General features: G+C 51.9%; 13 protein-coding genes across 13 annotated transcripts; 8 read left to right on the top strand and 5 right to left on the bottom strand.

Annotated features, from left to right (window-relative positions):
* The first annotated feature begins 369 nt into the window (after positions 1-369).
* BD324DRAFT_158242 (hypothetical protein) lies at positions 370-1094 on the top strand. Its single transcript, XM_022012050.1, has one exon. The coding sequence runs from the start codon at positions 522-524 to the stop codon at positions 996-998; it is 477 nt and encodes a 158-aa protein (XP_021868797.1). The 5' UTR covers positions 370-521; the 3' UTR covers positions 999-1094.
* A 944-nt stretch (positions 1095-2038) lies between these two features.
* On the bottom strand, positions 2039-3363 carry BD324DRAFT_610110 (hypothetical protein; the record flags this gene model as incomplete). The annotated part of the gene is made up of 3 exons (XM_022014188.1): positions 2039-2085; positions 2120-2340; positions 2393-3363. 3 exons carry the CDS (start codon positions 3361-3363, stop codon positions 2039-2041), a joined length of 1239 nt encoding a protein of 412 aa, XP_021868798.1.
* A 1288-nt stretch (positions 3364-4651) lies between these two features.
* BD324DRAFT_636301 (hypothetical protein) lies at positions 4652-5870 on the top strand. The gene is made up of 5 exons (XM_022016883.1): positions 4652-4778; positions 4828-5045; positions 5210-5275; positions 5335-5407; positions 5469-5870. The coding sequence occupies exons 1-5, from the start codon at positions 4721-4723 to the stop codon at positions 5777-5779; spliced, it is 726 nt and encodes a 241-aa protein (XP_021868799.1). The 5' UTR covers positions 4652-4720; the 3' UTR covers positions 5780-5870.
* A 452-nt stretch (positions 5871-6322) lies between these two features.
* On the top strand, positions 6323-7661 carry BD324DRAFT_643474 (P-loop containing nucleoside triphosphate hydrolase protein; the record flags this gene model as incomplete). Its single annotated transcript, XM_022017550.1, has 6 exons — positions 6323-6565; positions 6675-6797; positions 6837-7056; positions 7153-7325; positions 7377-7450; positions 7499-7661. 6 exons carry the CDS (start codon positions 6323-6325, stop codon positions 7659-7661), a joined length of 996 nt encoding a protein of 331 aa, XP_021868800.1.
* Positions 7662-8154: 493 nt separating this feature from the next.
* On the bottom strand, positions 8155-10619 carry BD324DRAFT_610112 (hypothetical protein; the record flags this gene model as incomplete). The annotated part of the gene is made up of 8 exons (XM_022014189.1): positions 8155-8280; positions 8335-8431; positions 8589-8666; positions 8741-9068; positions 9280-9841; positions 10000-10071; positions 10217-10340; positions 10393-10619. The coding sequence occupies 8 exons, from the start codon at positions 10617-10619 to the stop codon at positions 8155-8157; spliced, it is 1614 nt and encodes a 537-aa protein (XP_021868801.1).
* A 569-nt stretch (positions 10620-11188) lies between these two features.
* Positions 11189-12432, top strand: BD324DRAFT_636312 (casein kinase substrate phospho protein PP28-domain-containing protein). Its single transcript, XM_022016884.1, has 4 exons — positions 11189-12002; positions 12059-12114; positions 12167-12262; positions 12315-12432. The coding sequence occupies exons 1-4, from the start codon at positions 11551-11553 to the stop codon at positions 12368-12370; spliced, it is 660 nt and encodes a 219-aa protein (XP_021868802.1). The 5' UTR covers positions 11189-11550; the 3' UTR covers positions 12371-12432.
* Positions 12433-12455: 23 nt separating this feature from the next.
* BD324DRAFT_653314 (acyl-CoA N-acyltransferase) lies at positions 12456-13273 on the bottom strand (the record flags this gene model as incomplete). The annotated part of the gene is made up of 6 exons (XM_022018641.1): positions 12456-12496; positions 12538-12607; positions 12644-12971; positions 13013-13041; positions 13105-13121; positions 13186-13273. The coding sequence occupies 6 exons, from the start codon at positions 13271-13273 to the stop codon at positions 12456-12458; spliced, it is 573 nt and encodes a 190-aa protein (XP_021868803.1).
* Positions 13274-13309: 36 nt separating this feature from the next.
* On the top strand, positions 13310-16818 carry BD324DRAFT_158365 (glycoside hydrolase). The gene is made up of 13 exons (XM_022012051.1): positions 13310-13549; positions 13600-13647; positions 13689-13892; positions 13958-14225; positions 14272-14345; positions 14394-14565; positions 14616-14695; positions 14735-14989; positions 15044-15157; positions 15204-15248; positions 15285-15611; positions 15651-15855; positions 15906-16818. The coding sequence occupies exons 1-13, from the start codon at positions 13427-13429 to the stop codon at positions 16700-16702; spliced, it is 2712 nt and encodes a 903-aa protein (XP_021868804.1). The 5' UTR covers positions 13310-13426; the 3' UTR covers positions 16703-16818.
* Positions 16819-17159: 341 nt separating this feature from the next.
* BD324DRAFT_653316 (hypothetical protein) lies at positions 17160-18215 on the top strand (the record flags this gene model as incomplete). The annotated part of the gene is made up of 4 exons (XM_022018642.1): positions 17160-17244; positions 17291-17408; positions 17455-18027; positions 18086-18215. The coding sequence occupies 4 exons, from the start codon at positions 17160-17162 to the stop codon at positions 18213-18215; spliced, it is 906 nt and encodes a 301-aa protein (XP_021868805.1).
* Positions 18216-20174: 1959 nt separating this feature from the next.
* Positions 20175-21591, bottom strand: BD324DRAFT_636328 (hypothetical protein). The gene is made up of 3 exons (XM_022016885.1): positions 20678-21591; positions 20461-20626; positions 20175-20292 (listed from the first exon to the last, which is right to left on the bottom strand). The coding sequence occupies exons 1-2, from the start codon at positions 21095-21097 to the stop codon at positions 20513-20515; spliced, it is 534 nt and encodes a 177-aa protein (XP_021868806.1). The 5' UTR covers positions 21098-21591; the 3' UTR covers positions 20175-20292; positions 20461-20512.
* A 550-nt stretch (positions 21592-22141) lies between these two features.
* BD324DRAFT_583669 (Gti1/Pac2 family-domain-containing protein) lies at positions 22142-23083 on the top strand (the record flags this gene model as incomplete). Its single annotated transcript, XM_022013631.1, has 4 exons — positions 22142-22396; positions 22437-22548; positions 22631-22779; positions 22832-23083. 4 exons carry the CDS (start codon positions 22142-22144, stop codon positions 23081-23083), a joined length of 768 nt encoding a protein of 255 aa, XP_021868807.1.
* A 105-nt stretch (positions 23084-23188) lies between these two features.
* On the top strand, positions 23189-24578 carry BD324DRAFT_158919 (hypothetical protein). The gene has a single exon (XM_022012053.1). It carries the CDS (start codon positions 23295-23297, stop codon positions 24294-24296), a length of 1002 nt encoding a protein of 333 aa, XP_021868808.1. The 5' UTR covers positions 23189-23294; the 3' UTR covers positions 24297-24578.
* A 1-nt stretch (position 24579) lies between these two features.
* On the bottom strand, positions 24580-26492 carry BD324DRAFT_158918 (hypothetical protein). Its single transcript, XM_022012052.1, has 6 exons — positions 26329-26492; positions 25805-26281; positions 25516-25743; positions 25261-25453; positions 25032-25193; positions 24580-24963 (listed from the first exon to the last, which is right to left on the bottom strand). The coding sequence occupies exons 2-6, from the start codon at positions 26228-26230 to the stop codon at positions 24902-24904; spliced, it is 1071 nt and encodes a 356-aa protein (XP_021868809.1). The 5' UTR covers positions 26231-26281; positions 26329-26492; the 3' UTR covers positions 24580-24901.
* Between the last annotated feature and the right edge of the window lie 7 nt (positions 26493-26499).

A 26499-nucleotide genomic window follows, 5' to 3' on the forward strand; every position in this document is an offset into this window, starting at 1 on the left:
CCCTGGGCTTCCGTCTGGTGGCAAGGACAGAGGTCAAGTTCTCCATTCTGTGTCAGCTCGACGGCACGCGAGGCAGTCAGTGGCCCATATCTGCGTTCCCACTTGGTATCGGCGATCAGGGCGCTCAACGCGAGCATGTGGCAAAGTTGATCGAGCTCTGATCGGGATATCTGATGCGCGGCTGATCAGTCCAAGTATGCGCGTGTCCCTATTCTGAGGAGCCGCGAGGAAGCGGGGGCACTTTATGCCTTAGTCCAGCACAAAAAGGGCAGAATATCCAACGACATTGGTGACACTGACACTCTCACCTCCGTTGGACTGAACTTCGATCCTCCGTTGATCAAGCGCCATCCTTTGTGTTCTTAATCTCCTCGAAACAATACCGACCTTTGTAGACTTCTTCAGCCTTCGCTTGGCCACCGACCGCATCGAGCTCGTAAAGACTATCCACAGCTATCATCGACCATCACCTTCTCCCACATCCACGACTCACGTTTTAGTATTCACCAACACTCTGCATCATGACCACCGTCGAAACGAGCCCAACGAGCAGGATGATCACCAGCCAAGATCTGTCCGTCGGCTCCAATAAAGTCACTGTGGAGATACGAAGGAAAGAGGGACAACAACAAGGAGACGGAGGAGGAGGAGGAGGAGAAATAGAAATCGACGCTGACTGGCCGTTCGTCGAGCTCACTATTCCAGAGGATCTTCCTCAAGGATACAAGTCTGCGCTCGCGCAGTTCAAGTGCGGTGCGAATACCCAATTGCATGTTTTCTGGACCGAGGGTGACGATGACAAGACAGAGACCGAGCTGCCCGCCTTTTGGAAGGACAAGCGCTACATTGCTTACAAGGGACTCCTTGACGAGGAAGTCCAGTTGTCAGACATTCAGACTCAAGGCTTTGTCGCTCCCACATCAACGCAAACCGCTGGCGAGGATGTGAGGGAGGCCACTGGGGCAGATTCGGGTGGCGCGCCACCAGAGCGGTCTTAGTGACTTCGTCCCTTCCGCGCCTGCATCCCACTCGTTCATATGGTACAGTATGCAGGACTCATTTCGAGCGACCGTGTGACGAGACAGATTGCCAAGATCCATATTCACGACGATCTCCCCTTGAACGGGTTCCGCCATATGCTCTCCCTTCACCTTAAGACAATGACGGTAGTGATGCTTCTCCTCACCCGTTAGTTGCATCCCTCCTTTCGAGGCTTTTCGATCATCTCAAGAACGTGAGGATCAATCTTTGAGCGATTGAAATCGCAATAGACTTCGCTCAGGCGATTGGCGACGTTAGAAGGGAGAGGGGAGTTCCGCGTCACGACCATATAAAGAGCAAATCTTCGTGCTCTTTGGCCACTACTGACGAATCGTATCGTTGCTAATCTATCCATTGCCGACCAGTCAAACATGTACCAGGCTACAGCCGAGAAGACTCGTACGAGTAACTTCGTTCCATGCGAGGATATCTCTATCAAGTCGTCAACTCGAGAACTGAGCATCGCTGCAGGCTTCAACGTGTCGCTCACGCTCCAGAGCATCGAGAACGACGTTTTCATGTCCTTGGGACCGGCAGCGGGATCGTTACCGGAGGACTACCTGTTGCCTCTGGCGGAGTTTAGAGCCGCTCTGGAGACGGGGATCAGTGACCCGAGTTCAAAAATGACACAGGAGACATTGATCTCGACAAGATTTGGGATTCTACACTGTTCAAGAAATGCAAAGACGTCCTTGACGAGAAAGTCGCCTCTGAGTCATGCAACTCGGAGGAGGAGCAAGTACATCATGCCACCGAAGCTGAAGACGACACTGACAGTATCGATACGCTCACAAACTCAGAGGCGCCTCGAGTAGGGTCACAACGTAGTTGACGAATCGCCAGTCTGCATTCGTAGATACCCCTTCCATGTTCAGCTTGTTGAATGCATTTCTCCTATGACATATCCGAGTACAAGAGATGTGGCTGCCCTAGCTGACGACATTCCAATCGAACAGGCAGTGAGATAGCCCTTACAACAATGGCGGCAGGATATGTTCTATTGTCGATGTGCGCTGATATTCCCCATTCCCAAAAGCGTCATATCTGAATTCGGTCGGTCGATGTAGACTGGACTCACCGCTGCCCTCTTCGGTCCCATGAGGAGTCAATCGATCCATTGAAGAATCGACCTGTCCTCGACCACGAGCACGACCAGTGGCCACAGCTCCACCAGTCCGAGACCTCCGATCCTTTTTGTTATTTCTCCCTGGACCTCTTCGCCTCAGCACGGTATCATACTCGCAGGAATCTTCATTCCGGCGTACACAGTTGGCGCACTTCGGTCGGACACCATTACATCTGTTGTAGATGTGTTAGGGCTGAACGGTCTCAGAAGAAGCCGTGCACTCACTTGAGCTTTCTAGCTCGACACATGTGACAAGCGATAACTGGCTTCTTCTCACCATCTTCCTCGACTGTCGCGGCAGATTCCTTCTTGACGGAACGCGAAGACGATATAGTCCTTCTCTTTCGGCCTTTCGGTTCATACGCTGATTCGTCCGACGAACCTTGTGAATTGTCGCGTGATTGGCGAGGTGAGCGTCTTGAAGTCTGACTCGTAGAACGCCTCGCGGCATCTTGAGCTGGAGACGTAGGTGGATGTGAACGAGAAGGAGTGGCTTGAGTATGTTGAGAATGTGCTTTCTTGACAGGATGGGGCAGGCTGACGGCGTGATCGACCTGGGTACCCCGATCGGGAAATTGCAGCCGATTTTGAGCACTCTTGTATCCTTTCAAGAGTTCCATGGCCCATGATCCGTCTACAGCATCACCACGCGATAGCGGAGTAGCAGGCGCACCTGGGTCTAGTCGCACGTTATGCGGTGAATGATTGGAAGTCGACTGGAAGGGATGCGAAAATAGGTCGGTGAAGGGAGCGAGTTGGGATTGAACGAGGTACGCTGGGAGATTAGACGTCTGAAGGTCGTTGCGAGGGGGCGGGGGCGGATGATTGTTGCTGGACGGAGGGGCAGAAGATGGGACGAATTGTGAATGTCCCCCGGAGAACGAATAGGCTTCAGACGAGGGGACCGCTCGGGACATGTTGTTTTCGTCGACGCTCAGCAGGCTCAGCATACCGTATTGTTGCGGATGAAGCATGGTACTGATGGCTTCGGATGGTGTCTGAGTTCCGGAATAGTCCCTGAGGACCTGCTCTATACCCGCCCGGTCGAATGTAGACATATCTTCTGTCTCAGTGGTTGGTCCCAATTGCGAGACCAAGGACGCTCGAGGACGACGATCGGCATTGTTCTGCAGATTGAGTGATGGATTCGGACCCAGTTTGGCCTCTAATAGTTGAGAAAAACGATCGCCAGTCATGAAATTCGGCGTCGGAGCATGCTCTGAGGGCCGACAGCTAAGTTTTGAAAGGGATAATCAACACGAGAGGAAGGGATGATATCAGGCTGGGGTGGCTCACAAGAATCCGTCCGATATCACATTTGATAGTGGTTGGTATTGAGTCTGAGCGAATGCCCCGAGTCCACCGTTTTCGGTCGATGAGAGATTTGGAGAGGTGTTATTAGGTAGTGTTTGCAGGGCATTTGCACTGTTGGGCAGACCACCGGAGGAGGAAGATGGTCTAGTTTCGTATGTCGAAGGCGTAGAGAACAGTCCAAAGGGACTCTGAAATGAGAATCCAGCGGGCGTGAAAGTAGATTGAAAGCTGGCCTGATTTGTGAAGGGGACGTCGAATGGCAAGGTGGACAGACTATCTTCGTCAGGTCTCAATGGCGGTCCATTGTTGAGCAGGTAGTTCATCGTCGAGAGATACTCCGTTGGAGATCTGCAGCCCGAATCACTCAGTACCGGTTCGGAGGTATTTTTTCCCCTGGCCCAGACACAGACAGATCAGATGATGATTCCAGTTGATCGATGGGGAGATGATCGTCACGGGGATGAGTCGGGTCGCTGGTGGGCGAGATTGGGTGATATTATGTTTGCTCTCTTGGATTCATTGCCGTCATTTTCGAGAATGTGCCAACGACCACTATCACGGTGAGTTTTGGTTGGGTGAAGAAAGAGCAGCAGCAGCAGCACCACCACGTCGGTACGGAGACGGGCTATACTGACTATGAGGCATTCCAGACCTCCTCCACTCCCTCGCAGCAGTACTTCTTCTCGGCGATATGTGAACAATGGCCCCTGGGTACTTTCCAATTAGCACCAAGGTGATCCCGAAGCTGACGGCGTGAGATAACAGAAAGATTATTAATTTTGTGGTAGCAGTAGTAGACGAGAGGATGGCAGTTGCCCCCTCCTCGGGTTCTTTTTTTTTTGCCCTCTTCGGAGGCAATTGCAGAATGACCGAATGAGCCGTGATGCGGCTGCAGCAGCAATGGCACAAGCATTCCTTCGGAATATTTGTATATATATATATATATTATATATATATATATATATGGGTCAGACTGACTTGAGAGGTGATGATGCCGCTGCTGCTACTGCTGCTGCTGCTATTGAGGTGGTAGACTGAGCAAGAAGAGGGTCTCGACGCAATCTCAGACGACGGCGTCATTTGGTCAGCGAAAGAGCTCATACCAAGCACTTACGTAACAATGTCATGGCATTTCCTCGTCGGGTTTCGCTCGGCGGCTTTGCAGCTTGCAGTCTCCTCATAACTGAAGTCTGACTTGAGGCAGCTGTCAGATTTCTCAAGTCTGCGCAACTATCAGAAATGGTCTGGTCTCTGGTCGTCATCTTCGTACTACTGGGGCTGCACAGCTCTCACAGCGGTAAGCGTAGACCATATTTCCATATTATACTGACATTCTTGCGTCATAGTTGCCGGTCAATCCTCCAGCGAGTCTGTATACACTATTCAGACATCCCCACCGAATCCCTTCGATGCGGCTTCTTCAATATCAGGATCTGGTACTTCTCAATCAGGTTCTGGCTCCGTCACGGCTTCAATGACCAGTTCTAGCGTGACCAATGCTGCACCGACGGGTTTCCCTCAGGAATGTTCGGGCAATTGCACGATCGTAGCTGAGGCCTTGAAGGTCAGTCTGATCGAACTCTCTAACTCTTCAACTCTTCAAAGGACATATCAGGACTCCTCTGGAGTCCACTTACAGCTGGAGATCCGCCTCCCTGTGCTGCTCATTCCCACATAAAGCCATCATCTGATGCATGTGGAAAATCTGCTGACGTTTGCGCCCTGCAGCAATGTAATGTGTCTAGGAGCTTCAACGCAACATGTCTTTGTACGACGGAGATTGAGTCGGGATACGTGAGTGGCTTCCTATCATTCATCCAAGGCAATCCAATTTGATCGCCTGCCGTCTGCAGTTGAGTTGTGTCGAATGCGCATTGGCAGTAAGTCATTCGACAAATGTCGCAACGTTTCAAGCTTTGGTCAACGGTACGTGGGACATCGTGACCTCTTGACAATGATCTGTCTGACCTTTCTCACCTTCCATCAGCCTATATCGATCAATGTAAATCAGCCCCGTATGCCGCTACCACACTCCCCAACGTCACCGTCACTCTGCCCATGACGGGCTCCACATCCGCCTCACAATCGTCATCCACTTCAACGGCATCTTCGCAAGCGCAGATGTCCTCCTCTGGCTCTACATCAGCTTCTAGCCAAAGTGCAGTCGGGACCAGTGCAGCTGCACAGACTTCCGGTGGAGCATCACACCAATCGACACTGCTACCAGCCATCGGAGGCACTCAAGTGGCGGCGTTAGTCTTATCTATTGTCGCAGGCGGACTTGCTATCCTCCTATAAGAGCATGATAGCATCTCTCTTGCCCATCTTGTCAGCTCTATGAGTGCCCCTTTGGCACATCCTCATAACCATGTATCCCATTATAATGTCGCAGACTGGGTGGCGTCATCCTGACGCGGGGCACCAAGAAAATCGGCCGGAATCCCCGGAACCTTTTAACCGTTGACACCGCTTAAACGGCCTCCTGCCACTTGCAGCCTCAACTCTTCGCATTCCTCTCCAACGAGAGTGAACTACGGACTCTGTTGCTTACACTCATTGACATCTCAGACTTCAGTGGACAGTATGAGGTCCCCCCTGTTTCCTCTTCTGCTCACTGCCAGCGGACTCGCTGCGGCAGTGCTCGCTTTCGCTCCGCCTCAAGGATACTCTCCCGTTTCTCCATTCAAGGGTGACCCAACCCCCATGAACCCGTATGAGACGTTTGTGGACCACTGTGGGTAGATAGATATCTTGTGGGGATGGAAAGAAACTGAATCGAATCCAATAGTTTCCTCTCATCGTCCAGGCACCGATACTTACCTCTTGGATCAATTTAGACGGATGTATCCCAACTCGAGCGTCACCGTCTCTCAGGATTACCTCTTCAATCTCTTCGGTTACGCTGCGGCTCATCCTGACAAGATCATCTTGAAAGAGATGGATGAAGTGCAGACGATAAAGTCAGAGATCTTCATTCCAGCTATGAGTAGACGAGATGGGGAAGGTCGATTAGTAGAGAATGTCCTCTTCGCTGGGTATCGAGTCGCGTTCGGGAACCAAGAGATGATCATTTACACAGCTTCGGTGAGTCCAACTTTGCAGCAGCAAAAAGCTATGGCTGAGCGCCTTACCTACATAGTGGCCCGAAGGATTCGGTAGACTCCGAGAATGGTTCATCATCAGTGACGGAGAGCCTGTGGCCAGGAAACTGTTGCACGACGTGTCAGTTTACGCCAGTACATTCTCCGAGGCCGTCCTAGTCTTCGATCAGGGCTTCTGGAGACCGGACCATAATCTTTGGATGGAAGTTCAGAAGGTGGGCACGGCATAAAGCCTCATCAAGCTCATGTTGCAGGCTTCTTGGGGCGAAGTCATCCTCGACGAAGGCTTCAAACATCGCATTCAAGCTGATTACCGGTCATTCTTCAAGAGTGAAAAAACCTACAAGGACCTCGCTGTACCTTGGAAACGAGGACTCATCCTCATCGGTCCCCCCGGCAATGGCAAGACGGTCAGTGTCAAAGCCATCATGAAAGATGTCAAGGTTCCTGCGCTCTACGTCAAGAGTCTGCATAGTGAGTATCTTGAAAGTCTTGCAGGAATCGCTCATCGTCTAAGGTTATGGTGGAGATGAATTCGGTGAGATGGCCGGAGAGTCGACATCTTAAGAGGACTATGTGCTGACCATTTGCTTTCAGCAATCCGGGCGATGTTTGAGCGGGCTCGTCGAGAGGCGCCTTGCGTCCTGATCATGGAGGATTTGGATTCACTTATCAACGATATGAACCGATCGTTCTTCTTGAACGAGGTTGATGGGTTGGAGGACAATGACGGTCTATTGATGGTTCGTCCATCGTCTTTCCAATCCGTCTCTTGGCTAACAGCCTACATACAGATCGCCACGACCAACCACTTTGACAGGCTTGACCCCGCGCTTTCTAACCGTCCCTCGAGGTTTGACCGAAAATAGTGAACAATATGATGATCCCCTTGGCACGCACTTACTCCGTCCCATAGCACGTTCCAAGATCCCAGCGAATCCGAGCGAAGGCAATACGCTGTCTGGTGGCAGAACAAGCTCAAAGACAACAAGGATATCATATTCCCAGATTCTCTTCTGGACAAAGTGGCCCGCGAGACTGAAAAGTTTTCTTTCGCATACATGAAGGAGGCATTGTGAGTGGATATAACCCTTCTACGCTGACAAGTATCCAGCGTCTCTGCCCTCCTGACCCTTGCGGAAGACGACGATGCGCCAGAACACGGATCTCAGTTCCCGACTGTCTTGATGGAGCAGATCAAGTTTTTGAAAGATCAACTGGATGGGGATTCCATGGCGGCATCCTGGTCACGAGATGCAGCAAAGTATGTGGAGACGGACGATGGACCATTCTTCGACTTCAACGGCGGTTCTGAAGATATGATGCGTGCTGAGCCGATGGAAAGATACGAGGAGCCTGGAAGACAGAGAGTATTCGCGCCTCCTGGTCTGCGGAGGGAAGTTATAGTGAACTAGAGAGCGGAGCAGATGGCGCAGCGATAAGAGTCGATAAGCTTAGGACTTTAGGTGGTCACTCTTTAAATAATCAAGTACAATCATCTATGAAAGGGAGGCCGCAGACATTTTCAATCATGAAATTGGAGACCAGCCCGGACGTCCCCCTATGGAGTTCCTACCAAGCCATCCTAGCCAGCATTCCCTTGGGATGCTTTCGTACAAAATACTTTCTCGTCTCGTCCAGAAACAACAGTCCAATAGCGAATGTCAAAGGAATGAATACGTGCTCCACAGGGACACCCTGAGTAGTTCATGGTCAAACTCAGAATAGTCGTCATCACCTGATGACACTCACTCTGGTCAGAAAAGTGTTCTGGAAGAAAGGCACGTAACTGAAAAAGAATAGAGACACGATAGAAACGAGCATCGCCGGAGTGATCCACCAGTTCTGACTGGAGGGATTGAGAGAGAAGGATTGTGTTGAAAGATAGCGAGTCTTCTCGTCCTTGTTGAGAGGAGATTACCCGATTGCATGAAGACGAGGGTGAAGAAGTAGCTGAAAAATTGAAAGTCAGAAGATCGTTCCGGGGAGACTGATCAAAGACTTACACGGATTGTGCTTGATTCACAGCCTCGTTGAAATCGTCAACGTTGTAGCTCGCTGGCAGGCCTCCATACGCCAGTACGCTAAGAGAGTGTAAGCTTGTGTTTGTGTGCTTGGTGTCGTTGTTTGAGGCAGGTGTTGTGGACCCCAGACTGACATTTCAGAAAACTTGTAGCCCTTCTTTTCCAGGTACCAGAACGCCATTCCCGATGCACAGAGACTTTCCAGAACTCCCATGAAGAAGTATGCTTGAAGCAACAGCTTCCAATCGATGAGGCGATCCTTCTTTCTATCCCTCGGTTGACGAGTCATCACGCCTGATTCGGGTTTCTCGAAGCACAAGGCGATAGCTGGTGCAATGTCGGTCACGGTACAAATCAGGATCACTTGGATGTTAGAGAGAATCTGAGGGAGACCGAGGAGGACATTTAGGAGGACCGGCATCAGCTCAGAAAAGGATCCAGCGGGTAAGAGGTACAGGCAGTCTGTGGTACGTCAGCACGGTCTGAAGGCAAGTCCTGATGTGCTCGCCTTTCTCAGGTTGTCAAACACAGTCCGACCGTATTCTACAGCAGTGACAATGGAGGCAAAGCTGTTGCAAGGTCAGGTGATGAGTCCGAAAATCTGCAGCCACCTAGACTGACGATTCGAGCAAGACCAGATCTGCCGCTTCAATCGCCACGTCGCTCCCTCCACCCATTGCGATTCCAATATCGGCGGCCTTGAGACTCGGTGCGTCGTTGACACCGTCGCCAGTCATTCCGACTGTGTTGCCTCGTTTTTGGAACTCTTTGACGATTCTCAATTTTTGCTCCGGTGAAGTCCTGGCAAAGACCACTTCCTCATACTGGCATGCTTGATCCCACTGATAATCATTCATTTGCATGAGATCGAAACCGCTGAGGACCAGAGATCCGACTGTATGGTGGTCTCCGCCCTCTCTTGCTTTTTCTGATCCCTCGGCTGAAGCACTGACGCCATCGACCGATGTTGGCAAGTCGGCAAAGTGTCGAGCACTTGGTGCATTCGAAACGATTCCACACTTCTCAGCGATGGCCAGAGCGGTGAGCGCGAAGTCTCCGGTAACCATCATCACTCGGATCCCTGCTCCTCGGAGCGTCTTGACAACTTCTGGGATCTCCTCACGGGGCGGGTCGACCAAGCTCAAGAGGCCGACGGCAGTGAGTTCGTGGTTCAATTCGGCGCGAGCACCACCACATCCGAAGGCAACAGACCGGCAATGGAAGCCGTCACTCGGCTAGTCGAAAAGTCCTGCCAGGCGTTGAAGAGCGTCTGAATGACCACCACGATGATGAGAACGACAGCGAGCGCGAGATTGGAGGCTGAGGGATCTGGCTCGCCGAGAGGTTTCCTGGTAGATATAAGCGTGGTCGAGATTGATGATAGGGTACGTACCAAGCGATGGAGCACAATACGGATGCGAGGAGGAGCAAAGAGCCAAAGCCGAAGAAGATGTATGACAAGAGCCTGAACGAAGGTCAGACGACAATGCCCGGAACAGGAGGCTCTCACTTGAGAAACCAGTTTTCCGCCTTTGAGTGAGTTGATTCGGACCGTACCGCTTCAATTTCTTTTCCACTTGCGATGGATCTAGGCCGATCTTTTCGCTCACGTTGAGAGCGTTGAGCACTTCGTCGGTCGTCTTGGTATGCCAATCTAGCTCGGCGACATCCCTCGCCGCATCTGGTCTCGCCCGGGTCTCAGGCTTCGCATCGTCAACGTGCATCGAAAGCGTCCTGAAGACCGTCAGGACAAATAGCTCATCCTGAGATGGAGGTGGGAGCTCACCTGAACTCTCCAATGACGCGACTAGGGGCATCAGCTTGAGGTTGACGAGTCATGGAGATGGAGTTGTGTCGCTTGAGTCGCGTCGTTCTGGGTTGTCTTTCTCTTCCGCGGTGTTCTGGACTGTCTTGCATCGTCAAAGTCCTATCGTATCGATAGCCAACCATGGCTGGCGAGTCGAACATCTGCTTTTCAACGTCAGGTTCTATCTTCGTGTCGGATGATGGCATCTTGAGGCGCCACTCGACTAGAGAATAGACGCAGCGAGGTCAGAGCTAGACGGATCGCAGGTATGGTACCGAATGAGATATATCAGCATCGCTATTTATACGAGCCCCTAAGCTTCTAATGGATCCGCTGGTACACGAGGATCTTGTTGGATAGTTACGCTGAAGCAGGGTCAGCAAGTCTATTGGCAATCAGATCTAATCAGCCAAGAGTATAGTCGTGAGTGGGTAAAATAACTCATTGCATTCGTTTCACAGCACTGGTCCCGCGGTTGCAAGTGAGGGCATACCACATGGAAGGCACACATAGTTACACGCTCCTTGTCAGCACTCCCGAAAGAGCGCATAGACCATTTAGAGCTAGATCGAAAGGCTGGGTCAAGGTACGTATGCGATGGCTTGAAATCGCGCAATCCTCGGGGGGAAAAAGAGAACGAAGCGTCAGAATATAGTATCAATTGTCAATGAGTGAATAAGAATTGCCGCTCCTATTTGCGGATCTGATGGGTAGGCCATTGACGCGTTGTGTGTGAACAGAGGCAGCGACGTCTCTTCTCATCTTTACCGTTTCCGAGTTGATCGACTTGAGTGAGGCCAGCACGAGGGCATTTCGTTATGTCTCAGCCCGGATATCCCACGTGTTTGTTGAACTTACGTAATGGCTTCCATCAGCGACCGGATCCGTTCATTTCTGAAAAATGAGTTGAATGAACGCTTTGTGAAGGCCAATTGACACCTATCATCTTGCCAAGCGACCTCAGTGGATCAGCTAGAACAAAGTCTGGAGGATAGGGACGACTTTCACTACTTAGCAGAAGTTTTGAGACCCATCAGACCATCATGGCCCGCGGAGGAAGAGGTGGCGCGGTATCATCTCGTGGTAGAGGGTCCGTTGTCGTTTGCTCTATTTAACCCATTGTTCGTTGACTAACTCATGTCCAGGAAATGGAAGGTCACTCGTGGTGGTGGACGTCACTTTTCGAGAGACCTGGACCCTAGGGATATTCTGAGGGGCAACCGACCTGCTGGATCGGACGACGAGGAAAATCCAGAGGAAGAGGATTCAGACGAAGACGATGAGGAGGACGGAGAGGAGGATCAGCCAGAGATGAAGTTGTCAAAAGAGATGGCAGCTATGAACTTGAAGTTGGGCAATACGGAAGAAGTGGCGAATCCTGAAGAAGATGGAGAGCCAGAAATGTCTCGTGCGGAGAGAAAAGCATTGAAGAAGGCTCAAGCGGAGGCCAAAACAAAGAAATCGGTCAAGATCAAGGAGGAGAGTGATGAGGATGAGGATAGTGATGAGGAGAGTGCGGAGGAGGAAGCGCCGAAAGCTAAGGGCAAGGCCAAGTCAGCTGCTCCGGTCGAGATGACTAGGAAGGAGAGGTACGGTACACCGTCGGCTTTCGACCCATACGTGACGCTGAATTTTTGGACTTTAGAGAAGCAGCGGAGAAGAAGGCCGCGGCTGAACGTTATGCTAAGCTTCACGCTCAGGGTGAGTCTTGCGCTTTTTGGCCAATGGTGTACATGGCTGATCCCGTTCCCAGGCAAGACACAAGAGGCAAAGACTGACTTGGCCCGATTGCAAGAAGTCAGACGGAGAAGGGAGGCCGCTGCCGCCCAGAGGCAAGCCGAGGCTGACGGTGAGTTCATGGCGGACTAACGTGGCGAATTATCGACTGATCGTCCTCGCAGAGGCAGCCAAGGAGGCCGAAGCCAAGAAGGCCAAGGCGGCTGGCAAGACCCGTTGAGAGGGTCTGGAGCGTGAGGTCTCTCGCTCGGAACCCCTTATTTATGTTGTGTGACATATCATTCGTTGCATCTCATCCATCCCTTCTAAATCAGCTCGAGATCTCGTACCATCTTGACATGAGGCGCTTGGCAAGCGTCAGAGTCGATGCCCAAACCTTGCACTCACCTCCATCCTCGTCGAACTCCTCCCCGACCTGTTCGTAACCCATCTTGACGTAAAACGGAATCGCGTACATCTTTCTTCAGTATAAGCGGGAATAAGATTCGCTCACTTGAGCATTGAGCCAAAGATGGACGTGCTCTTTACCATTGACCTCCTTTGCAGTCTTCAGTTCTGACCGCTTGTCCACGGAAGTCGACTTGACGTGCTGGTGCAACTCGTCCATCAATACTCGACCGAATCCGTATTTCCGATACTCTTTCGCTACGACCAGTCGAGCAACTTTCCCCACGGAAGGATTCCATCGGATGGTCCCTATAGGCTTTTGTGATGTCGAAGCGGAAGAAGGCTCCAGAGATGGGGTGAGAGATGCGGTTGATTCGGGTGGAGGGGATGAGACCGGCGTAGTCAGTAAGAGGTGTGTTGCAGTCTTGTCATAGCTGTGATGGGATCAGCTGCTCGCCGAAGACCCTCAGCTCACTCGTCTATCTCAACGTCCAATGGGAACCCCTTGGAGAAACGGATCAGCAAGCGGTGTCACTGGGCATCCGCCGAGCTGAAACAGAAACCAACCTGCTCAACAACGAAGACTTGAACGTCGATCAGTTCCCGGGCGCAAGACGCGACGCGGTGCGGCGCGGACGGTCGACTCACCTTCTATACGGATATCATAGCATGCTTCGATCTCGTCCTTGGTCTCAGCGACCTTGATATTGAACCGCGGTCTATCAGATTTGCTCATGGCGGTCGAAGCTGACTGGCAGTCAACTTGGCAGATCTATCCATATATATACCTTATTCTGTTTTGCGGTTCATGCCGCCGGCCAATCGCAATTGAACCGTCATGGCTGCTCTTCGGGTCAATGACACTTTTGTCATTTAACATTTGCATGGGATGCGCATAGCATCCTCATCATGGTGGCTGCTCCTGCCATGTCTGGTTCAGCTTCTGAGCTCAGATCTCGTGAGGGGAATGACGATCAATCGGAGGATAGAGCTGAGGGAAGAGGTCCGAGAGGTTTGTCGATCATCCTCAGGCGTATTCTGGTGATGCTGATCCATCTACAGATGTTCAAGCATGGGTTCGAGGGTTACATGACACACGCTTATCCAGCGGTATGTGATACTAGGGCTTCTTTGCGTCTGATACACCTCAGGATGAGCTCAAACCGCTGAGCTGTATCCCTTCGTACCGCGATCCAGATGTCGGTAACTTTGGAATCAACGACATCCACGCCAATGCTTCAATGACACTGCTGGATACTCTGTCGACCCTGCCAGACATCTTACCGCAAGAGTTTCCAGGGGCTCTGGAGAAGGTCGCCAAGGGTATTTCGTTCAATCAGGACGTGAAAGTCCAGGTGAGCGTGCAAAATATCGTCCGTGCTCTGGCCAGAGAAAACTGACGTGATTCGCCACGATTTAGGTATTTGAGATGACCATCAGAGCTCTTGGAGGCCTGCTATCAACGTATCAGTATCTCGAAAGCCTTCCTGTAGCTCCACAAGATCAGGCGAAAACTCTCGGACTCAAACAACGTGAAGTCGATGTCAAAGTGTTTCAACCTCGGATACTGGAGCTAGCCCTGGATCTCGGCGAGAGACTGTTGCCTGCATTTCGGACAAGCACAGGTATACCGTTTGCTCGCGTCAATTTGAGATATGGTGTCGAGGCGGGGGAAAGTGAAGAGACTTGTGAGAAAATACATTATTGTTGTTGTTCACGCTAATCTAGCTGCAGGCACAGCGGGTGCAGGTAGTCTCATCTTGGAATTTGGAGTGTTGTCGCGCTTGACAGGGGACCGGCGTTTTGAAGTGAGTATTTGACCGTCACCATGTGTCTCACGCTCACCCGCGCCTCAGGATGTGGCGAGAAAAGCCTACCAAGCAGTATGGGACCGAAGGTCGCCTCACAATTTACTGGGCAATACCATTGGCGCCGAGCATGGACAATGGCTGGCACCCGGAATGAGTGGGATCCAAGCAGGCATGGACAGTTATTTCGAATACGCTATCAAAGGAGCTATACTACTGGGTACGTTTACATTCTCGACCATCTGCGATCAACCTGAGACCCGACTCCAGGAGACGACACGTATCTTGATATATTCGACGACGCTTACGCAGCTATACAAACGTTTGTACGAACCAATGACGGCTTCATCGTGAGGCAAACGGGGAAGACTCATAGCTGATACCCACAGTATCGACCTGTACAATTTCGGACGCTTCAAATCGCAGCACCGTCCACTGTGGACTCTCTTTCTGCCTTTTTCGCTGGCGTGCAAGTCCTAAATGGGGATCTAGAGTCTGCGATCCGAAACCACTTGGTTCACTGGAATCTCTGGCGTCGTTACAGCGGCTCGCCAGAGAGCTGGACTTGGAGCAATAGAGATCTGCATTGGACGGGCTGGCCTGGTCGACCAGAATTTGTTGAATCGACTTATTACCTGTATCAGGTGAAATGCGGATAGCCCCAATGACTCGAGCTCCGACTGACGATGCTTCTCCAGGCGACTCGTGATCCATTTTATCTTCGAGTTGGAGAACGAGTCCTCGAAGATATCCAGGAACGAGTCCGCACAAAATGTGGTTTTGCGACCATGAAGGATGTGGAGACTGGCGAGGCAAGTCGATGCGCGTGTAGAGTAGGGTGGACTGACTCTCACCTAGCTGGATGACCGCATGGAAAGCTTTGTCCTTTCTGAGTTGTTCAAGGTGAGGAGCATAGTTCTTGACATGGCTAAACGGCAGTATCTGTACCTCTTATTTGACCCTTCCGAGGCTGAATCACCGACCAACCGCGTTTTCTCCACCGAGGGACAGACTTTGTCCCTGCCTCCATCACTTTGTCGACCCACGCGTCATGGAAGCCCTAGCGTCAAGACGCCCGGGCGTACATGTCCAGCCTACGTCCCCCCGACGCTCAACGGACTCACGGTCGGCATCGAGCAGCGACTCGATTACGAGTATGCCAGGACCATCGTCTATGGTCCAGGCGTCAACGGTCGAGCAGAGGAGACCGGCAATGTCCATTGGTCAGAGAGTGGATTCTGCGTTGTACCTAGTGCACCGCGCTATGTGAGTCTTGCTGGACCCGAAACTGTCTGACAATGACAGAGCGTCGACATTGTTCTGGCTCCTATGAACGCTTCCAGCTCCGAACAGCAACCCGCCCCACCTCAAATAGATGACATGAACGCTTTTCTGTCGACGAGATTGACCCAACATCCTACCTCCGGTGATTTTCTCCTCTCGGATGTGTCTGGCGTGCACATGACCGTCCGATGGCGTCACGATAACACCGGGTACGATATTGCGACGAGTGAGCATGCGGGGCGTGGGCTTGTCCGTAATCTGACCATCCCCTCCCAGTCGGCCCTCATAGAGTCCTCCCGGGTCAATCGGTCATCGTGTCTGATCCTTTAATGGAGGGTTTCCTGCCGATGCCGGATCCAGCCGCGAATGAAGTCGAGTTTGTGGACACACACCCGCCCGCTGAAGTCATCATGCGGTTTTCCTTGCTATCTGGGAAAGAAAAGCAAGTGATCCTCCATGCTGCCGGCTCGACGGCGACTTTCGGTCGAAAGTTTGCAGAGAGCGGATCCAACAATTGGGGTCTAGGAGGCGGTCCTGTGCGATTGATCCTTCCTCCTAATACGGACCCTTCAGGCTGTCAACGACTCGGACGACCACACAAGTCTGTCCCGGAGCCATATGTGTTCCTACTCCAAAGGGGTGATTGCACCTTTTTCGACAAGCTTGTGCATGCCCAGAAAGCCGGTGCAGTTGGTGTACTAGTGTACGACGAACCTCCATCTGGAATGGCTGGAAAAACTTTGCCTCTACTCGCCATGGACGAAGCCATACTCATTCGACCTTCCTCTGGAGAAGAGCCTGCAGATCTGGTCAAAGCGACGGAAAACACCGGCATGGTTTTCACTACCTTTATCGTTGGCGAGCTTATCAAGCGGATGATACAGGTGGAAAGCAAGGTCTTAGGCGTGGAGTTGATGCCGGTGGATGAGGACATGTTAGGGAGCTCATTGAGTACGGCTGGACAAACTGTACTGGGCAGTAAAGTTAAAAAGGAAGTGGGACCAAGAGAAGGAAAATTGGCTTTGGGAGAATGGGTTATTTGGAATCTCAAGATTGTCGACAGACCTCCGTAAGAGTGTATCGTTATTATGTCAAGGAGTTGAGCGGGAAGTTCTGTCATTCATCTCGATGGGGAATGGGCGGCGCTGTCGTTCGGACCAAGTCTTCAATTTCCATCCTCCCCTAGGGAAACCACAGCACCATCCTTTGTTCAATATCATCTTCTCCCATCAATCCCGCTGCAAAGGACCCAGATCTTCTTCTAGGCCTCTAGTTTTGAGACTTTGTCTAAAGGCAGCCCGAGCCTACTTTGCAGAAATCATGACCTTTTGTGTCTTGAGAGCTTCGTTCACACGCTTTGGCACTGCAGTAACGACAGGACCTTTCGTGGTAGGCTGAGGCTCCGAAGCGTTGCAGGAGGTTCCAAGAAGCAGACTTTGCGACTGTTTCTTCGCAAATTCAGTCACAGAGGAGCGACAGCGGCAGCGACCGACCGACCCTCCCTTGAGGGCGGGGCTCGAAGGCGAGATCATGCCTAACGTTGTTAATGTGACTCTGGATAACGTCGATCCAAACATCAAGTACTCTGGGAATTGGAACGGGAATGCTGCGGGAGGTGAGTAAATGCCCTCGCGAGGAAGTGGTCCCCTGACTTGCCCCAGACCGGTTTTACGCTTCGTACTACGATCAGACGTTCCAATCTTCAGGCGCGGACGGAGACTACTTTGAGTTCAGCTGGACAGGCGGTGATGTGTTCCTGTACGGTGGCTACGGGTCAGAGTGAGTGATGTTAGGAGCGAAGCAAGACTGACAGGAATTCCAACAGCCACGGATACTATTCGTTGATAATGGATGGTGGTGACAAGATCTACGCCAATGGGTATTCGGACCCCGGGGCCGCTAGACAGCTTATTGGCGCATCTTCTGGATATCCTTACGGTCAGCACACTGTCAGATTGACGAATGAGAATCAGTACAATCCGACGGAAGGGAGAACGCTCCTTGATCTGGATTACATCGTCGTGGAGCTCGACCCGGAGGCTGATGATGGAGGTGCGACAACATCCTCGACGGCCACCACAACGACGAGCACTGCGCCTGTGATCAGTGCATTGCCAAGTACCACCCGTCAGGTAATCGATGGGGCGATGGAATCGCAGACTGCTCTGCGAATCACGTCCAACTCCGTAGCACCGCCACCATCCACCACGACAGGCATCACTTCGTCATCCTCTTCGCCCACCGCGTCTGCTCCTTCACATACGTCCTCAATCTCCTCCGCCGCGTCGAGCGCCCCCGTAGGCTCTCGCCTCCCAGCCGTTGGGGGACCTCACATTACCGTTCAGCCAGGCTCTGAGACTGTCCCCATCGCCGTAGGAAGTGGCACCCCGTCTTTCTCGTGAGTCGTACATCACTCCGCGCTCAAACTTCCAATTGACTGCCTGCATTGCGTCTAGTCCCGTTGCTATTCCGACGGACCACGTCTTATCTGGTCCTGCTCGTGCTGCCAGTCTTTCTCCTTCTCTATCCGCGTTGATGGCCATCATATTGGTCACCTGGGCACTTGGTGCCTCGCCGCATGGATGAACGCAAGGAAAGATTTCTAGAGTTTGCTCCGACCGAGAGCAGCTGTAGCGCTCGCAGAGACTTGCCCGCGGAACACTGCTCAAATGGCCTTATTTGGTGACCCCTGATGGTGGGGTCTCAGTCTCGCCCGCTCATCCCGAAATCCATCGTGGCATATCAGATGGTGAGACAATCGTCACCGCATGGCTCTCAAAATCTGCTCTTCCCATCATGATCGGATCGCGATCCCAGCCCCGAGCCAGCCGTGCCAAGAGCAATATTCCCGTAAAAGGGATGCGTGGGTAAGGCGCGTCTCGGGAACCTTTGTTACCACTTGCGACTTCAAAACTAGTCCATTTGTCAACTGTTGAGATGCGTTGGAAACACTGCCAAAGAAGACTTTCGACTCCCACGATCCCCCGCCTCCCCGGGGCGTCACCGCCAGCTCGTCGATCCAAGACTCTTCGTTCCCGATCTTGACACTGGCGCAGTCACATCCCGTCAAAAGGTCTTGGCGTCAACTTTGGGAGCCGAACAACATTGTAGACGGTAAGGTTCAACAATACAACAGACTGTTACCAGGTACCTATCCAATGGAGAATCGCTGGCGTACTAGGTGAAAGTATACGTATCTCGGTTCAGATGGAAAAAAAAGAGAAGGAGAACGGCCGAGATGAATAATAACAATATCGTCCGCGGATTCTCACACGCCACTGCGAGCGAGCGAGCGCGCAGGGGAGGGGTGTGGGAATAACAGGTTAGCGAAGTAGGCCGAGGCGCAGTTCAACACTGCAAAGAATGGTTCTATACTTCCCACCTTGGTTAGTGCGACCAGTATGAAGGAAAATCAATCCACAGCTCCGCTCCACCTCTCGAGTGTGAGATGTGAGAGAATCATGACGAATGGGAACAGGCGGTGGGGTGGGGGAGCGGACATTCGTTCCGCTGTCTCTACAAGCCACATTGAGGGGCCAAAATCGATCGACGAAACGCCATCGTGTCACTTAGATGCATGTTCGTCGACTTGGAATGGGATGTTGCTCAATGGAAAGTTCATAGATAAGGCAGCAAGCATAATGACATGGAAAGCGTAAAGCTTGCAGAGGATGGCTTGGGTGGCGAGAAAAGGGCTCGGCCAAGCGTATATGCCTCTGTCTGTCCATCCTTTTTTCTGTGTTCCCTTAAGGGGGACGGCACTTTTGCCACCCGATGTGAAACCTATCTCCTCCTCCCCGGCCCGAGCTGAGACTATCGATGTCGTGCGTCACCACCCGCCGATTGTTTGAGTGTTCCAGCGGAATAGATGCCAGGCAGGCCAGGCAGGCCAGGCAGCAACCAACCACGAGAAGGAACGAAAGCGGGGAACGGGGAGGAGGTGTAGTAGACGCTGCGACGTACGCCTGGTAATGTTCTCCTCGGCCTCCTTGCCCCCCCCCCCTGAAGTATATTAAAAGTTGGAGAAAAAAACTTTAAAGACATTTCTGACGTGATTTTCACAGGATGAATTGATTTATTTGGTCGCAGGCGAAGGGCGAGGTATGTGATGGCCGTCGTGGTGATGGTGGTCCCCAGCATATGGGAAAGAGCTGCCGCCGATGCTGATATCACACAGATGGCATGGAGAGATCTGAGACTTGCCCTCTGAATGTGCAAAAAAAAGTTGCAGGTCCGGGAAAATTCCTGATCTTCATCCGTCTCTCTCCGCCTCCCGACCGAGCAAGTGGAGAGAGGGATGGTAAGAAGAAACGATGACGGTCACTTGACCGGGTCGCCTTCGCAGGTCGTAGTGTCGAATTTCCACCTGTCGCGTCAGACGAGACACTTCTTCTGCCCCCCCGAGAGAGAGGATACAGGGCGGAGCTGTGGGCCATGTACGACTCTGCATGGGACATGGGTCATGGGGGGTGTATCCATTGGAATTCTTAGGAATGATAAATAAACAGCAGCAGACATGGACCTTGCATCGAGTTACGCGCAGTCATAGTTTTTAACGTTTTCCCTTTGCCCATCATTGAATTGAAGCTCGCTCCTATATCGGCTTGAAAGAGATCTACCTTTTTGTCGATCGTCTCTCATCTGTACGGCACAGTACAGACTTCTGTCAGGAAGAATTAACCGTAGACTTTCGGCAGCGAAAGGGCAAATTCACGGGACGCCACCACCACCACCACCACCAACGCCAGATATTATCTGCAGTAGCCACCACCACCAACCACCATTGGGGTAGGGTAGTAGACGAGGCAATCGAGGACCAGTCACGCCTCACCTTTTTTTTCGCTTGTCTCGACCTTTTCCATCCTCCATTCTGCTCACGCCATTCAATCGCTCGTTGAGTCATTACTTTCCATTCCCATACATACCCATCTTTCACCTTTCGACACGGAGCTAGCTAGCTCTGCTTTGCTTTGCGTTCGTTCGTCTCTTACACCGCACTCACGGCCGGTCAACATTACCGCAATATTAGGCGTTTACCGTGGACCCACGAGGTGCCAATTGGTATTCCACGGCAAGCAGAGATCGTGACCCTTCTTGGGTCCAAAGTCCCCCAGAAGGAGTAATAAACATAATAACCATTCATTTAACCAATCGCCAATTCGGGGATACGGAGCGGACCAAGCACACAGTCTACAACTTGGTGGAGGAAAGTCGACACCTCGTGCGTGCACGAGTCGCCGTGGGACACAGTCTAGCATAGCAGGAAGAGAAGGGAAAGCGGTTCTTGTACGAATCAAGCCAACATTCGGTTTCCGCCAACCACCCAAGAGTCCAATATTAGCCAAACCTTTTTCCATCGGGATAACTACAGACGCGCTGCCGACTAGTTGTCTCTCGCATTCCCTCATTCTCTCCACCCCGCCCGCGCCCCCGCCCTCCGTCCTAAATATCCAATCCATATCCATCATTCATCAACTTTGACTTTCAACCTTTGCATCGTGAAGTGTGGATCGACAGACACAAGGTATCTTTTGGTCGGGTGAGTTCCAGTGATTCAGCGATTCAGAGAGGCGAAGAGTGCCTGCATAGAGAGTGAACGTATGAGAGAGTGAGAGAGAGAGAGTATACGCAAGCAGAGGTGGCCCCCCCTGGCTCTCCTCCAAATACCAGGGTTTCTTTTTAGGGGCATATACGCCTCTCCGGTCTACGCCCCTTTTCGTAATGTGTCGTCGTCGTCGTCGTTGTGCGTTTGCTTTGCTTGCTCCCTTTTCCGCCGCAAATATTGCGTTATATTCTTTCATTCAAAAGTCTCATCATCCCTCCCTCCTCCTCCTACTCTATACATGCCTTCGTCATGCGGCAAAGAGGCAACATCGAGAGAGTAGTGGAGTGGGAGTGGGATCATATCCAAAGTTGAACGGCTCTCATACCTCAGATACATCTCCCCCCCCCCCCCTCCCCCTTCTCTCTCTCACGCTCAGCCCCGTCGATGACGACCCAAATGCTGATACATACCACGGCAGCTCGGTTCCCCGCAGCGGTCGGCACGATATATTGACTCCCACCGCTATATTATAATTCCGGACGCTGTTCCTGTGTGTCTCTCTGTGTGTGCCTCGGCTTCATCGATCCCCCCTCCCTTCTTCCTCTTGGCCTTCACACGCCTCGGTAGCCCATCCATTCATTTCCATCCATTCAGATCGACCAGGACAAGTATCTCCCTTCAAAACGTCATTCCGCTGCCCTCTTCCGCTGCCCTCTTCGTCCTTTCACTTGCCAATCAACAACAGTGTTTGATGGATAACCTTTGTATTTGATCAGGCGTTCATCAACAGAAGGTCCTGTTCTTTCATCTACACATTGGGATTGGCACCGTGATCGACCTTTGCACTCCGTCGCGTATACTTGGTAGGGCAGGTGTACAGGGGTTGATTCATTCAAATCCCTCGGCCCCATTTCCGCAAAATACTTGCTCGATCCGCCCACCGCGATATTGTTATTCTCAGCCCATCATGTCGCTCACCTCTTCTCCACCTGCGCTCGACCCTCCCTTTCGTGGATACATTGAAACAACGTTCGATGCCCTGCTGGTCTTCGAAGCCGCTCGCCGCGGAATGATTCCACGTGTGACCAGACGGTTGATTGAACGGGAGCGCGGAATGGTCCAAAGCGGAGCAGTGTTTGTCTTCGATGAACATGAGAGTGGGATCAAACGGTGGACAGATGGTCTAGTTTGGAGTCCAAGTAGGATATTAGGCAACTTTCTGGTGAGTGTGTACCCGAGTGACTATACTGATCCGCTCGAAGGTCTATCGGGAGACGGAGAAGCGTTCTAATCAACCCCCAACACCGATATCGTCAGGTCACAATACCTCTCCTATACAAAGCTCCCCTTCCATCGACCAGAACTCCAGATTAGGTCCAGGCCTGAACATCGCCATCAAGTGGGTGTCGTTCGTCCGATTCAACCTTCATCTGAGCTAACGCCTCCTGCCACAGAGAAGAACCATCAGCTTTCGGCCACGGTGCTCTGCCCAGACCGCGGAGTGCATCAGATGGAGGCTCCAATTTGGACAGACAGCGAGAGAGGCAACTGGTCGGGAGTCTGGTCAACAGTAGCAAATTCAAAGACCGTGGACTGGTCAAAAAGGTGAGACGATCCCTTCATGATGCTCTGCAATTGCTGACGCAGATCGCTTCAGACGATGTCGGTGACTGTCAACGGATTCGCCCAGCACATGATCTCCTACTATACCATGGAGGACGTCATGAGTGGACGTCTGAGGTCACCTTCAAGCATACCCGAGTTGGCCTCATTGGAGATTTCCCCGGAATACTTGCACAAGCAAAACTTCAGGTTCCCACCGATGATTGAAGTCGGAGCGGATGGTATTCCAAGATACAGGTGGGTATTCTTTTCTGAGAACCAAGATTCGGATTTCGATTCACCTTGACTTGGATCGTCATTTGTTCTTCTGCGAAACTCCTCGCCCTTTTGACTTCTTCTGCTTTCATGCACTTTGTTGTTGTTGTAGCCTTTCTGTTCTCAGCATACTCTGAAGCCTTTTTTTTGTCGTTCTTGTGTCATCTCAAGCTGAAGCTCCATCCAGAGGCGAACCTGAAGAACCGACTTCGCCGCAATCACCGTCCAGCGGCTTATCCTCAATGCCGTCATTCGGAACTTCTCCATCTAGCGCAGAGACTTTCGATTCGTACGGCCACAATCTACCGCATCACATGCGCATGACACAACAGTCCTCTCCTCAGTCTCGCAATCGATCTGTGACCGTACCGATGCCTCCGCCACTACCCTCTCCCGGCGCCGGACCTGCGCACCATCACTTGCTGTTGCATGGACCGCCTGGCCAGTCTGCTCAATCCTATTATGACCAGGGCAATGCTGGCAAACTTCATGGTGGAGGAATCAACCGTCAGAATTCGAGTTCAAGTTTGGCTTCTTCTGGCGGAGCCATGCGACCCAGCAGCTCATCACAGCGATTCGACCCTTACGCCCCGGCATCTACGTCACCTCGCGCCGCCACATCAGGAAGCATGCACTCCAGGCGGCCGTCTCAGCCGATGATCATTCCACCTGGTAGCAGTGCTGGTCATTCTGGGTCAGACTATTTCCCATCGCCGACATATGATGTCAAGCCATCGCTTTCCCCCGACCTGTCTCACGCTCATGATCTAGGGCAGCATACATCTTACTCTTATCATCCTCCTGCAACTGCCCCGGGATCGTTTGCCGATTTTGGTGCATTTGGATCATCAGCCCATCAGCCCGTTCAATCACCTGGAGGCGCTTTCGGACCGAGCTACGCAGCTTGGCATCACCCTTCGCCATCTACAGCTGGCAGACTAAATCAACCTCCGCCTGGAAGAGAATTCGGTCAATTACATCATTCTCCATCTCATTCTCACGTCTCGTCACATCACTCTCATTCTCAATCTGCAAGCGGGAGTCAATCTCTCGGGGTGTTGATGGAGGCGCCAAGTGCCTCGTCAAGCAACGACGGATGGGGGACTCCAACACATACTCATAATCAGTTACCAGAGAACCCCAGTGGAGTCAACAGTTTCTCCCAGCAGGTCCCCCAGGGGTGGAATGGGCAGTACATGGGGGGCGATAATGATTGGCGAGGACAGAGCACGAGTGTGGGATAGAGATACCGAGCTCTCTCTGCTCGGTATCGGTCTCGTGATGGACATTCTGTCGACGTCTTGTCATTCTCTCACGGTCTTGTGTGGCTTCGACTCCTTCTCAAGTTGTATCAATTCTACTTGTATATTATCATTTTGGCCCGGCTGAATGCTTGGACGACGGAGCAGTTTACGAGGATCCATCGAGGGAGAAATACTTGATTTAATGTGTGATAAATAAATGGGGACGAAGTAGGAGAAGGATGACAAGATGCAATGAGAAGATTAATCGAATCCTCTTGCTTCAGGATGCAGATCTGATAGAAGCATAAAGTTTGTCTCTGGGTATGTCAGAGAGGCGTAAGATCGTCCGTTGCCTAGGAAGCGCCAAGCATCCTGAAGCGCCGCCGAATCGGGGCGGCCGGGGCGAATGAGCATACATAAGGTGTGGAAAGACGGGATTTCCGAACTCAAATCAGGTCATAAGCTTTTCGTCGGCTTTCAAGGTTGAGTAGATCTAGATCTTGGCTCCCCCGCCATTCGGGGTAGGTCTTGTGAACCTCGGGAGTCGGGCATGTGATTCGTGCTATGCAATGAAATGTAGTAACTTGGATTTCAGACGGGAGACATCAATATACCCATAGACACAGGATGAAGCCGGCCATACCTGCGACGTAGGCGCACAGGATGGCTGTTGTCAGAGGGGTGTTAGCAGACGTTGCCCTGTGCTTCTCTTCTCTTGGGGAGGTAACCGCTCACCTGTCTTCGAGCTTGGGTGACGTCTGGCTGCTCGACCAGGGAGGTAGATACCCATGCGATTGCAGAAGATATGCGAGGCAAGGGGAGGAAAGACCGATCCGGTCCTGATGAACAGGTAGGAAGCGAACCAGCCAAACAGGGTGGTGTAGGTGAATTGAATCACTGAGTGGGGAACGGTGGTCGTCAGCAGCGTCAAGTCAAAGGATGTGAGCCAAAGAAAAAGACTCGCGACTAGTCAATACGGCCCGTTGGGCAGATTGCGATGTTGATCCTCCTGAGCGATAGACTTCCCATGCGTGATGAATGTGGGCTGTACCAAACCACAGAGGAGATCCAAATACAATGGAAGATGGCGAGGCATGCGATAGGAGGAAGATTGCAATAATGGCGGATCGAAATGTGAGTTCTTCGGTGATTGGGCCCTTTTGGGTATATCAGGGACGGGACTTAAGTGGGCGGCGGCGCAGAAATCGAGATGACCTACCACGACGTAGTTTCTATAATCTATAATGCTGAAGTCAAAAAGTTGGATTAATTTCTGAGCCAGAGGCGAGGAGGAGGATCTCTGAAATGGTAGGCTTCTATCCAAGTACTCGGCGAACAACGGTCCAAGAAACAGTATGGGAGTCAAGAGGTATGGGAAAATCCATGTCCACGACAAGCAAGAAAAGGAGGGTATGGACAAACCCAGGAGACGGATCGTCGGCAACAGCTAGAGAGACCTGTCAGCTTTGTCTCCTCGTCGTGGTTTCCTGTGCATGCACGTCACTCACCGATTCTGTCCATGAAGTCCCGGACAAATGCTTGACTACACTCCATACGATTAACAAACTGGAAACGGTCGCTATTCCGACGGCTTTCATTCGCAAACGAATGGTCGTCGGATGATCTCTAGTCCCAAGCTTGGGCGCATCATCCTCCTCCTCGTCGTCGTCTTCGTCGTCGTCATCATCTCGAAATGCTTTCGATGACACGTCGACATGGGAAGCATTCGACGCTTTTGCTGCTGATCCCTGAGCCGCTTTCGCCTGGGTGGCTGCGGCAGAAGCGAGGATAGCACGAGGCAGGAAGACATGTTGAGTGAGGTAGATGGATCCAACGTAGCTCGAGGCGAATATCAAAGCTATAAGATGACACTGAGACGCGGTGAGACCCCAAGACAAGGGCCATGACGGGAGAAGCGAAGGAGAGATGTTCATACCGCGAGGTCGCAAATATGCAACCAGTACGTCAGGTTGCAGGATTCGGGGCTGTACGGACGTTGAGCTCCGTAGAGGTGTGATGAAAGACTACCCACGATATCAGCTGTTCACGTTGATGATCATAATTGATTTCATGCTGGCTCGGATCCTTGCCAACGAAAGGCTCGAGCAGGGCATCTCGAACAATAAGGACCAAACATCGAAACACAGATCGTGATGTTTCATACTGCTTACGTAAGATTGATTCTCCTCTAGATCGCTATCCC

This window comes from Kockovaella imperatae (assembly GCF_002102565.1).
Source record: "Kockovaella imperatae strain NRRL Y-17943 chromosome Unknown BD324scaffold_14, whole genome shotgun sequence".
Classification (NCBI taxonomy): domain Eukaryota; kingdom Fungi; phylum Basidiomycota; class Tremellomycetes; order Tremellales; family Cuniculitremaceae; genus Kockovaella; species Kockovaella imperatae.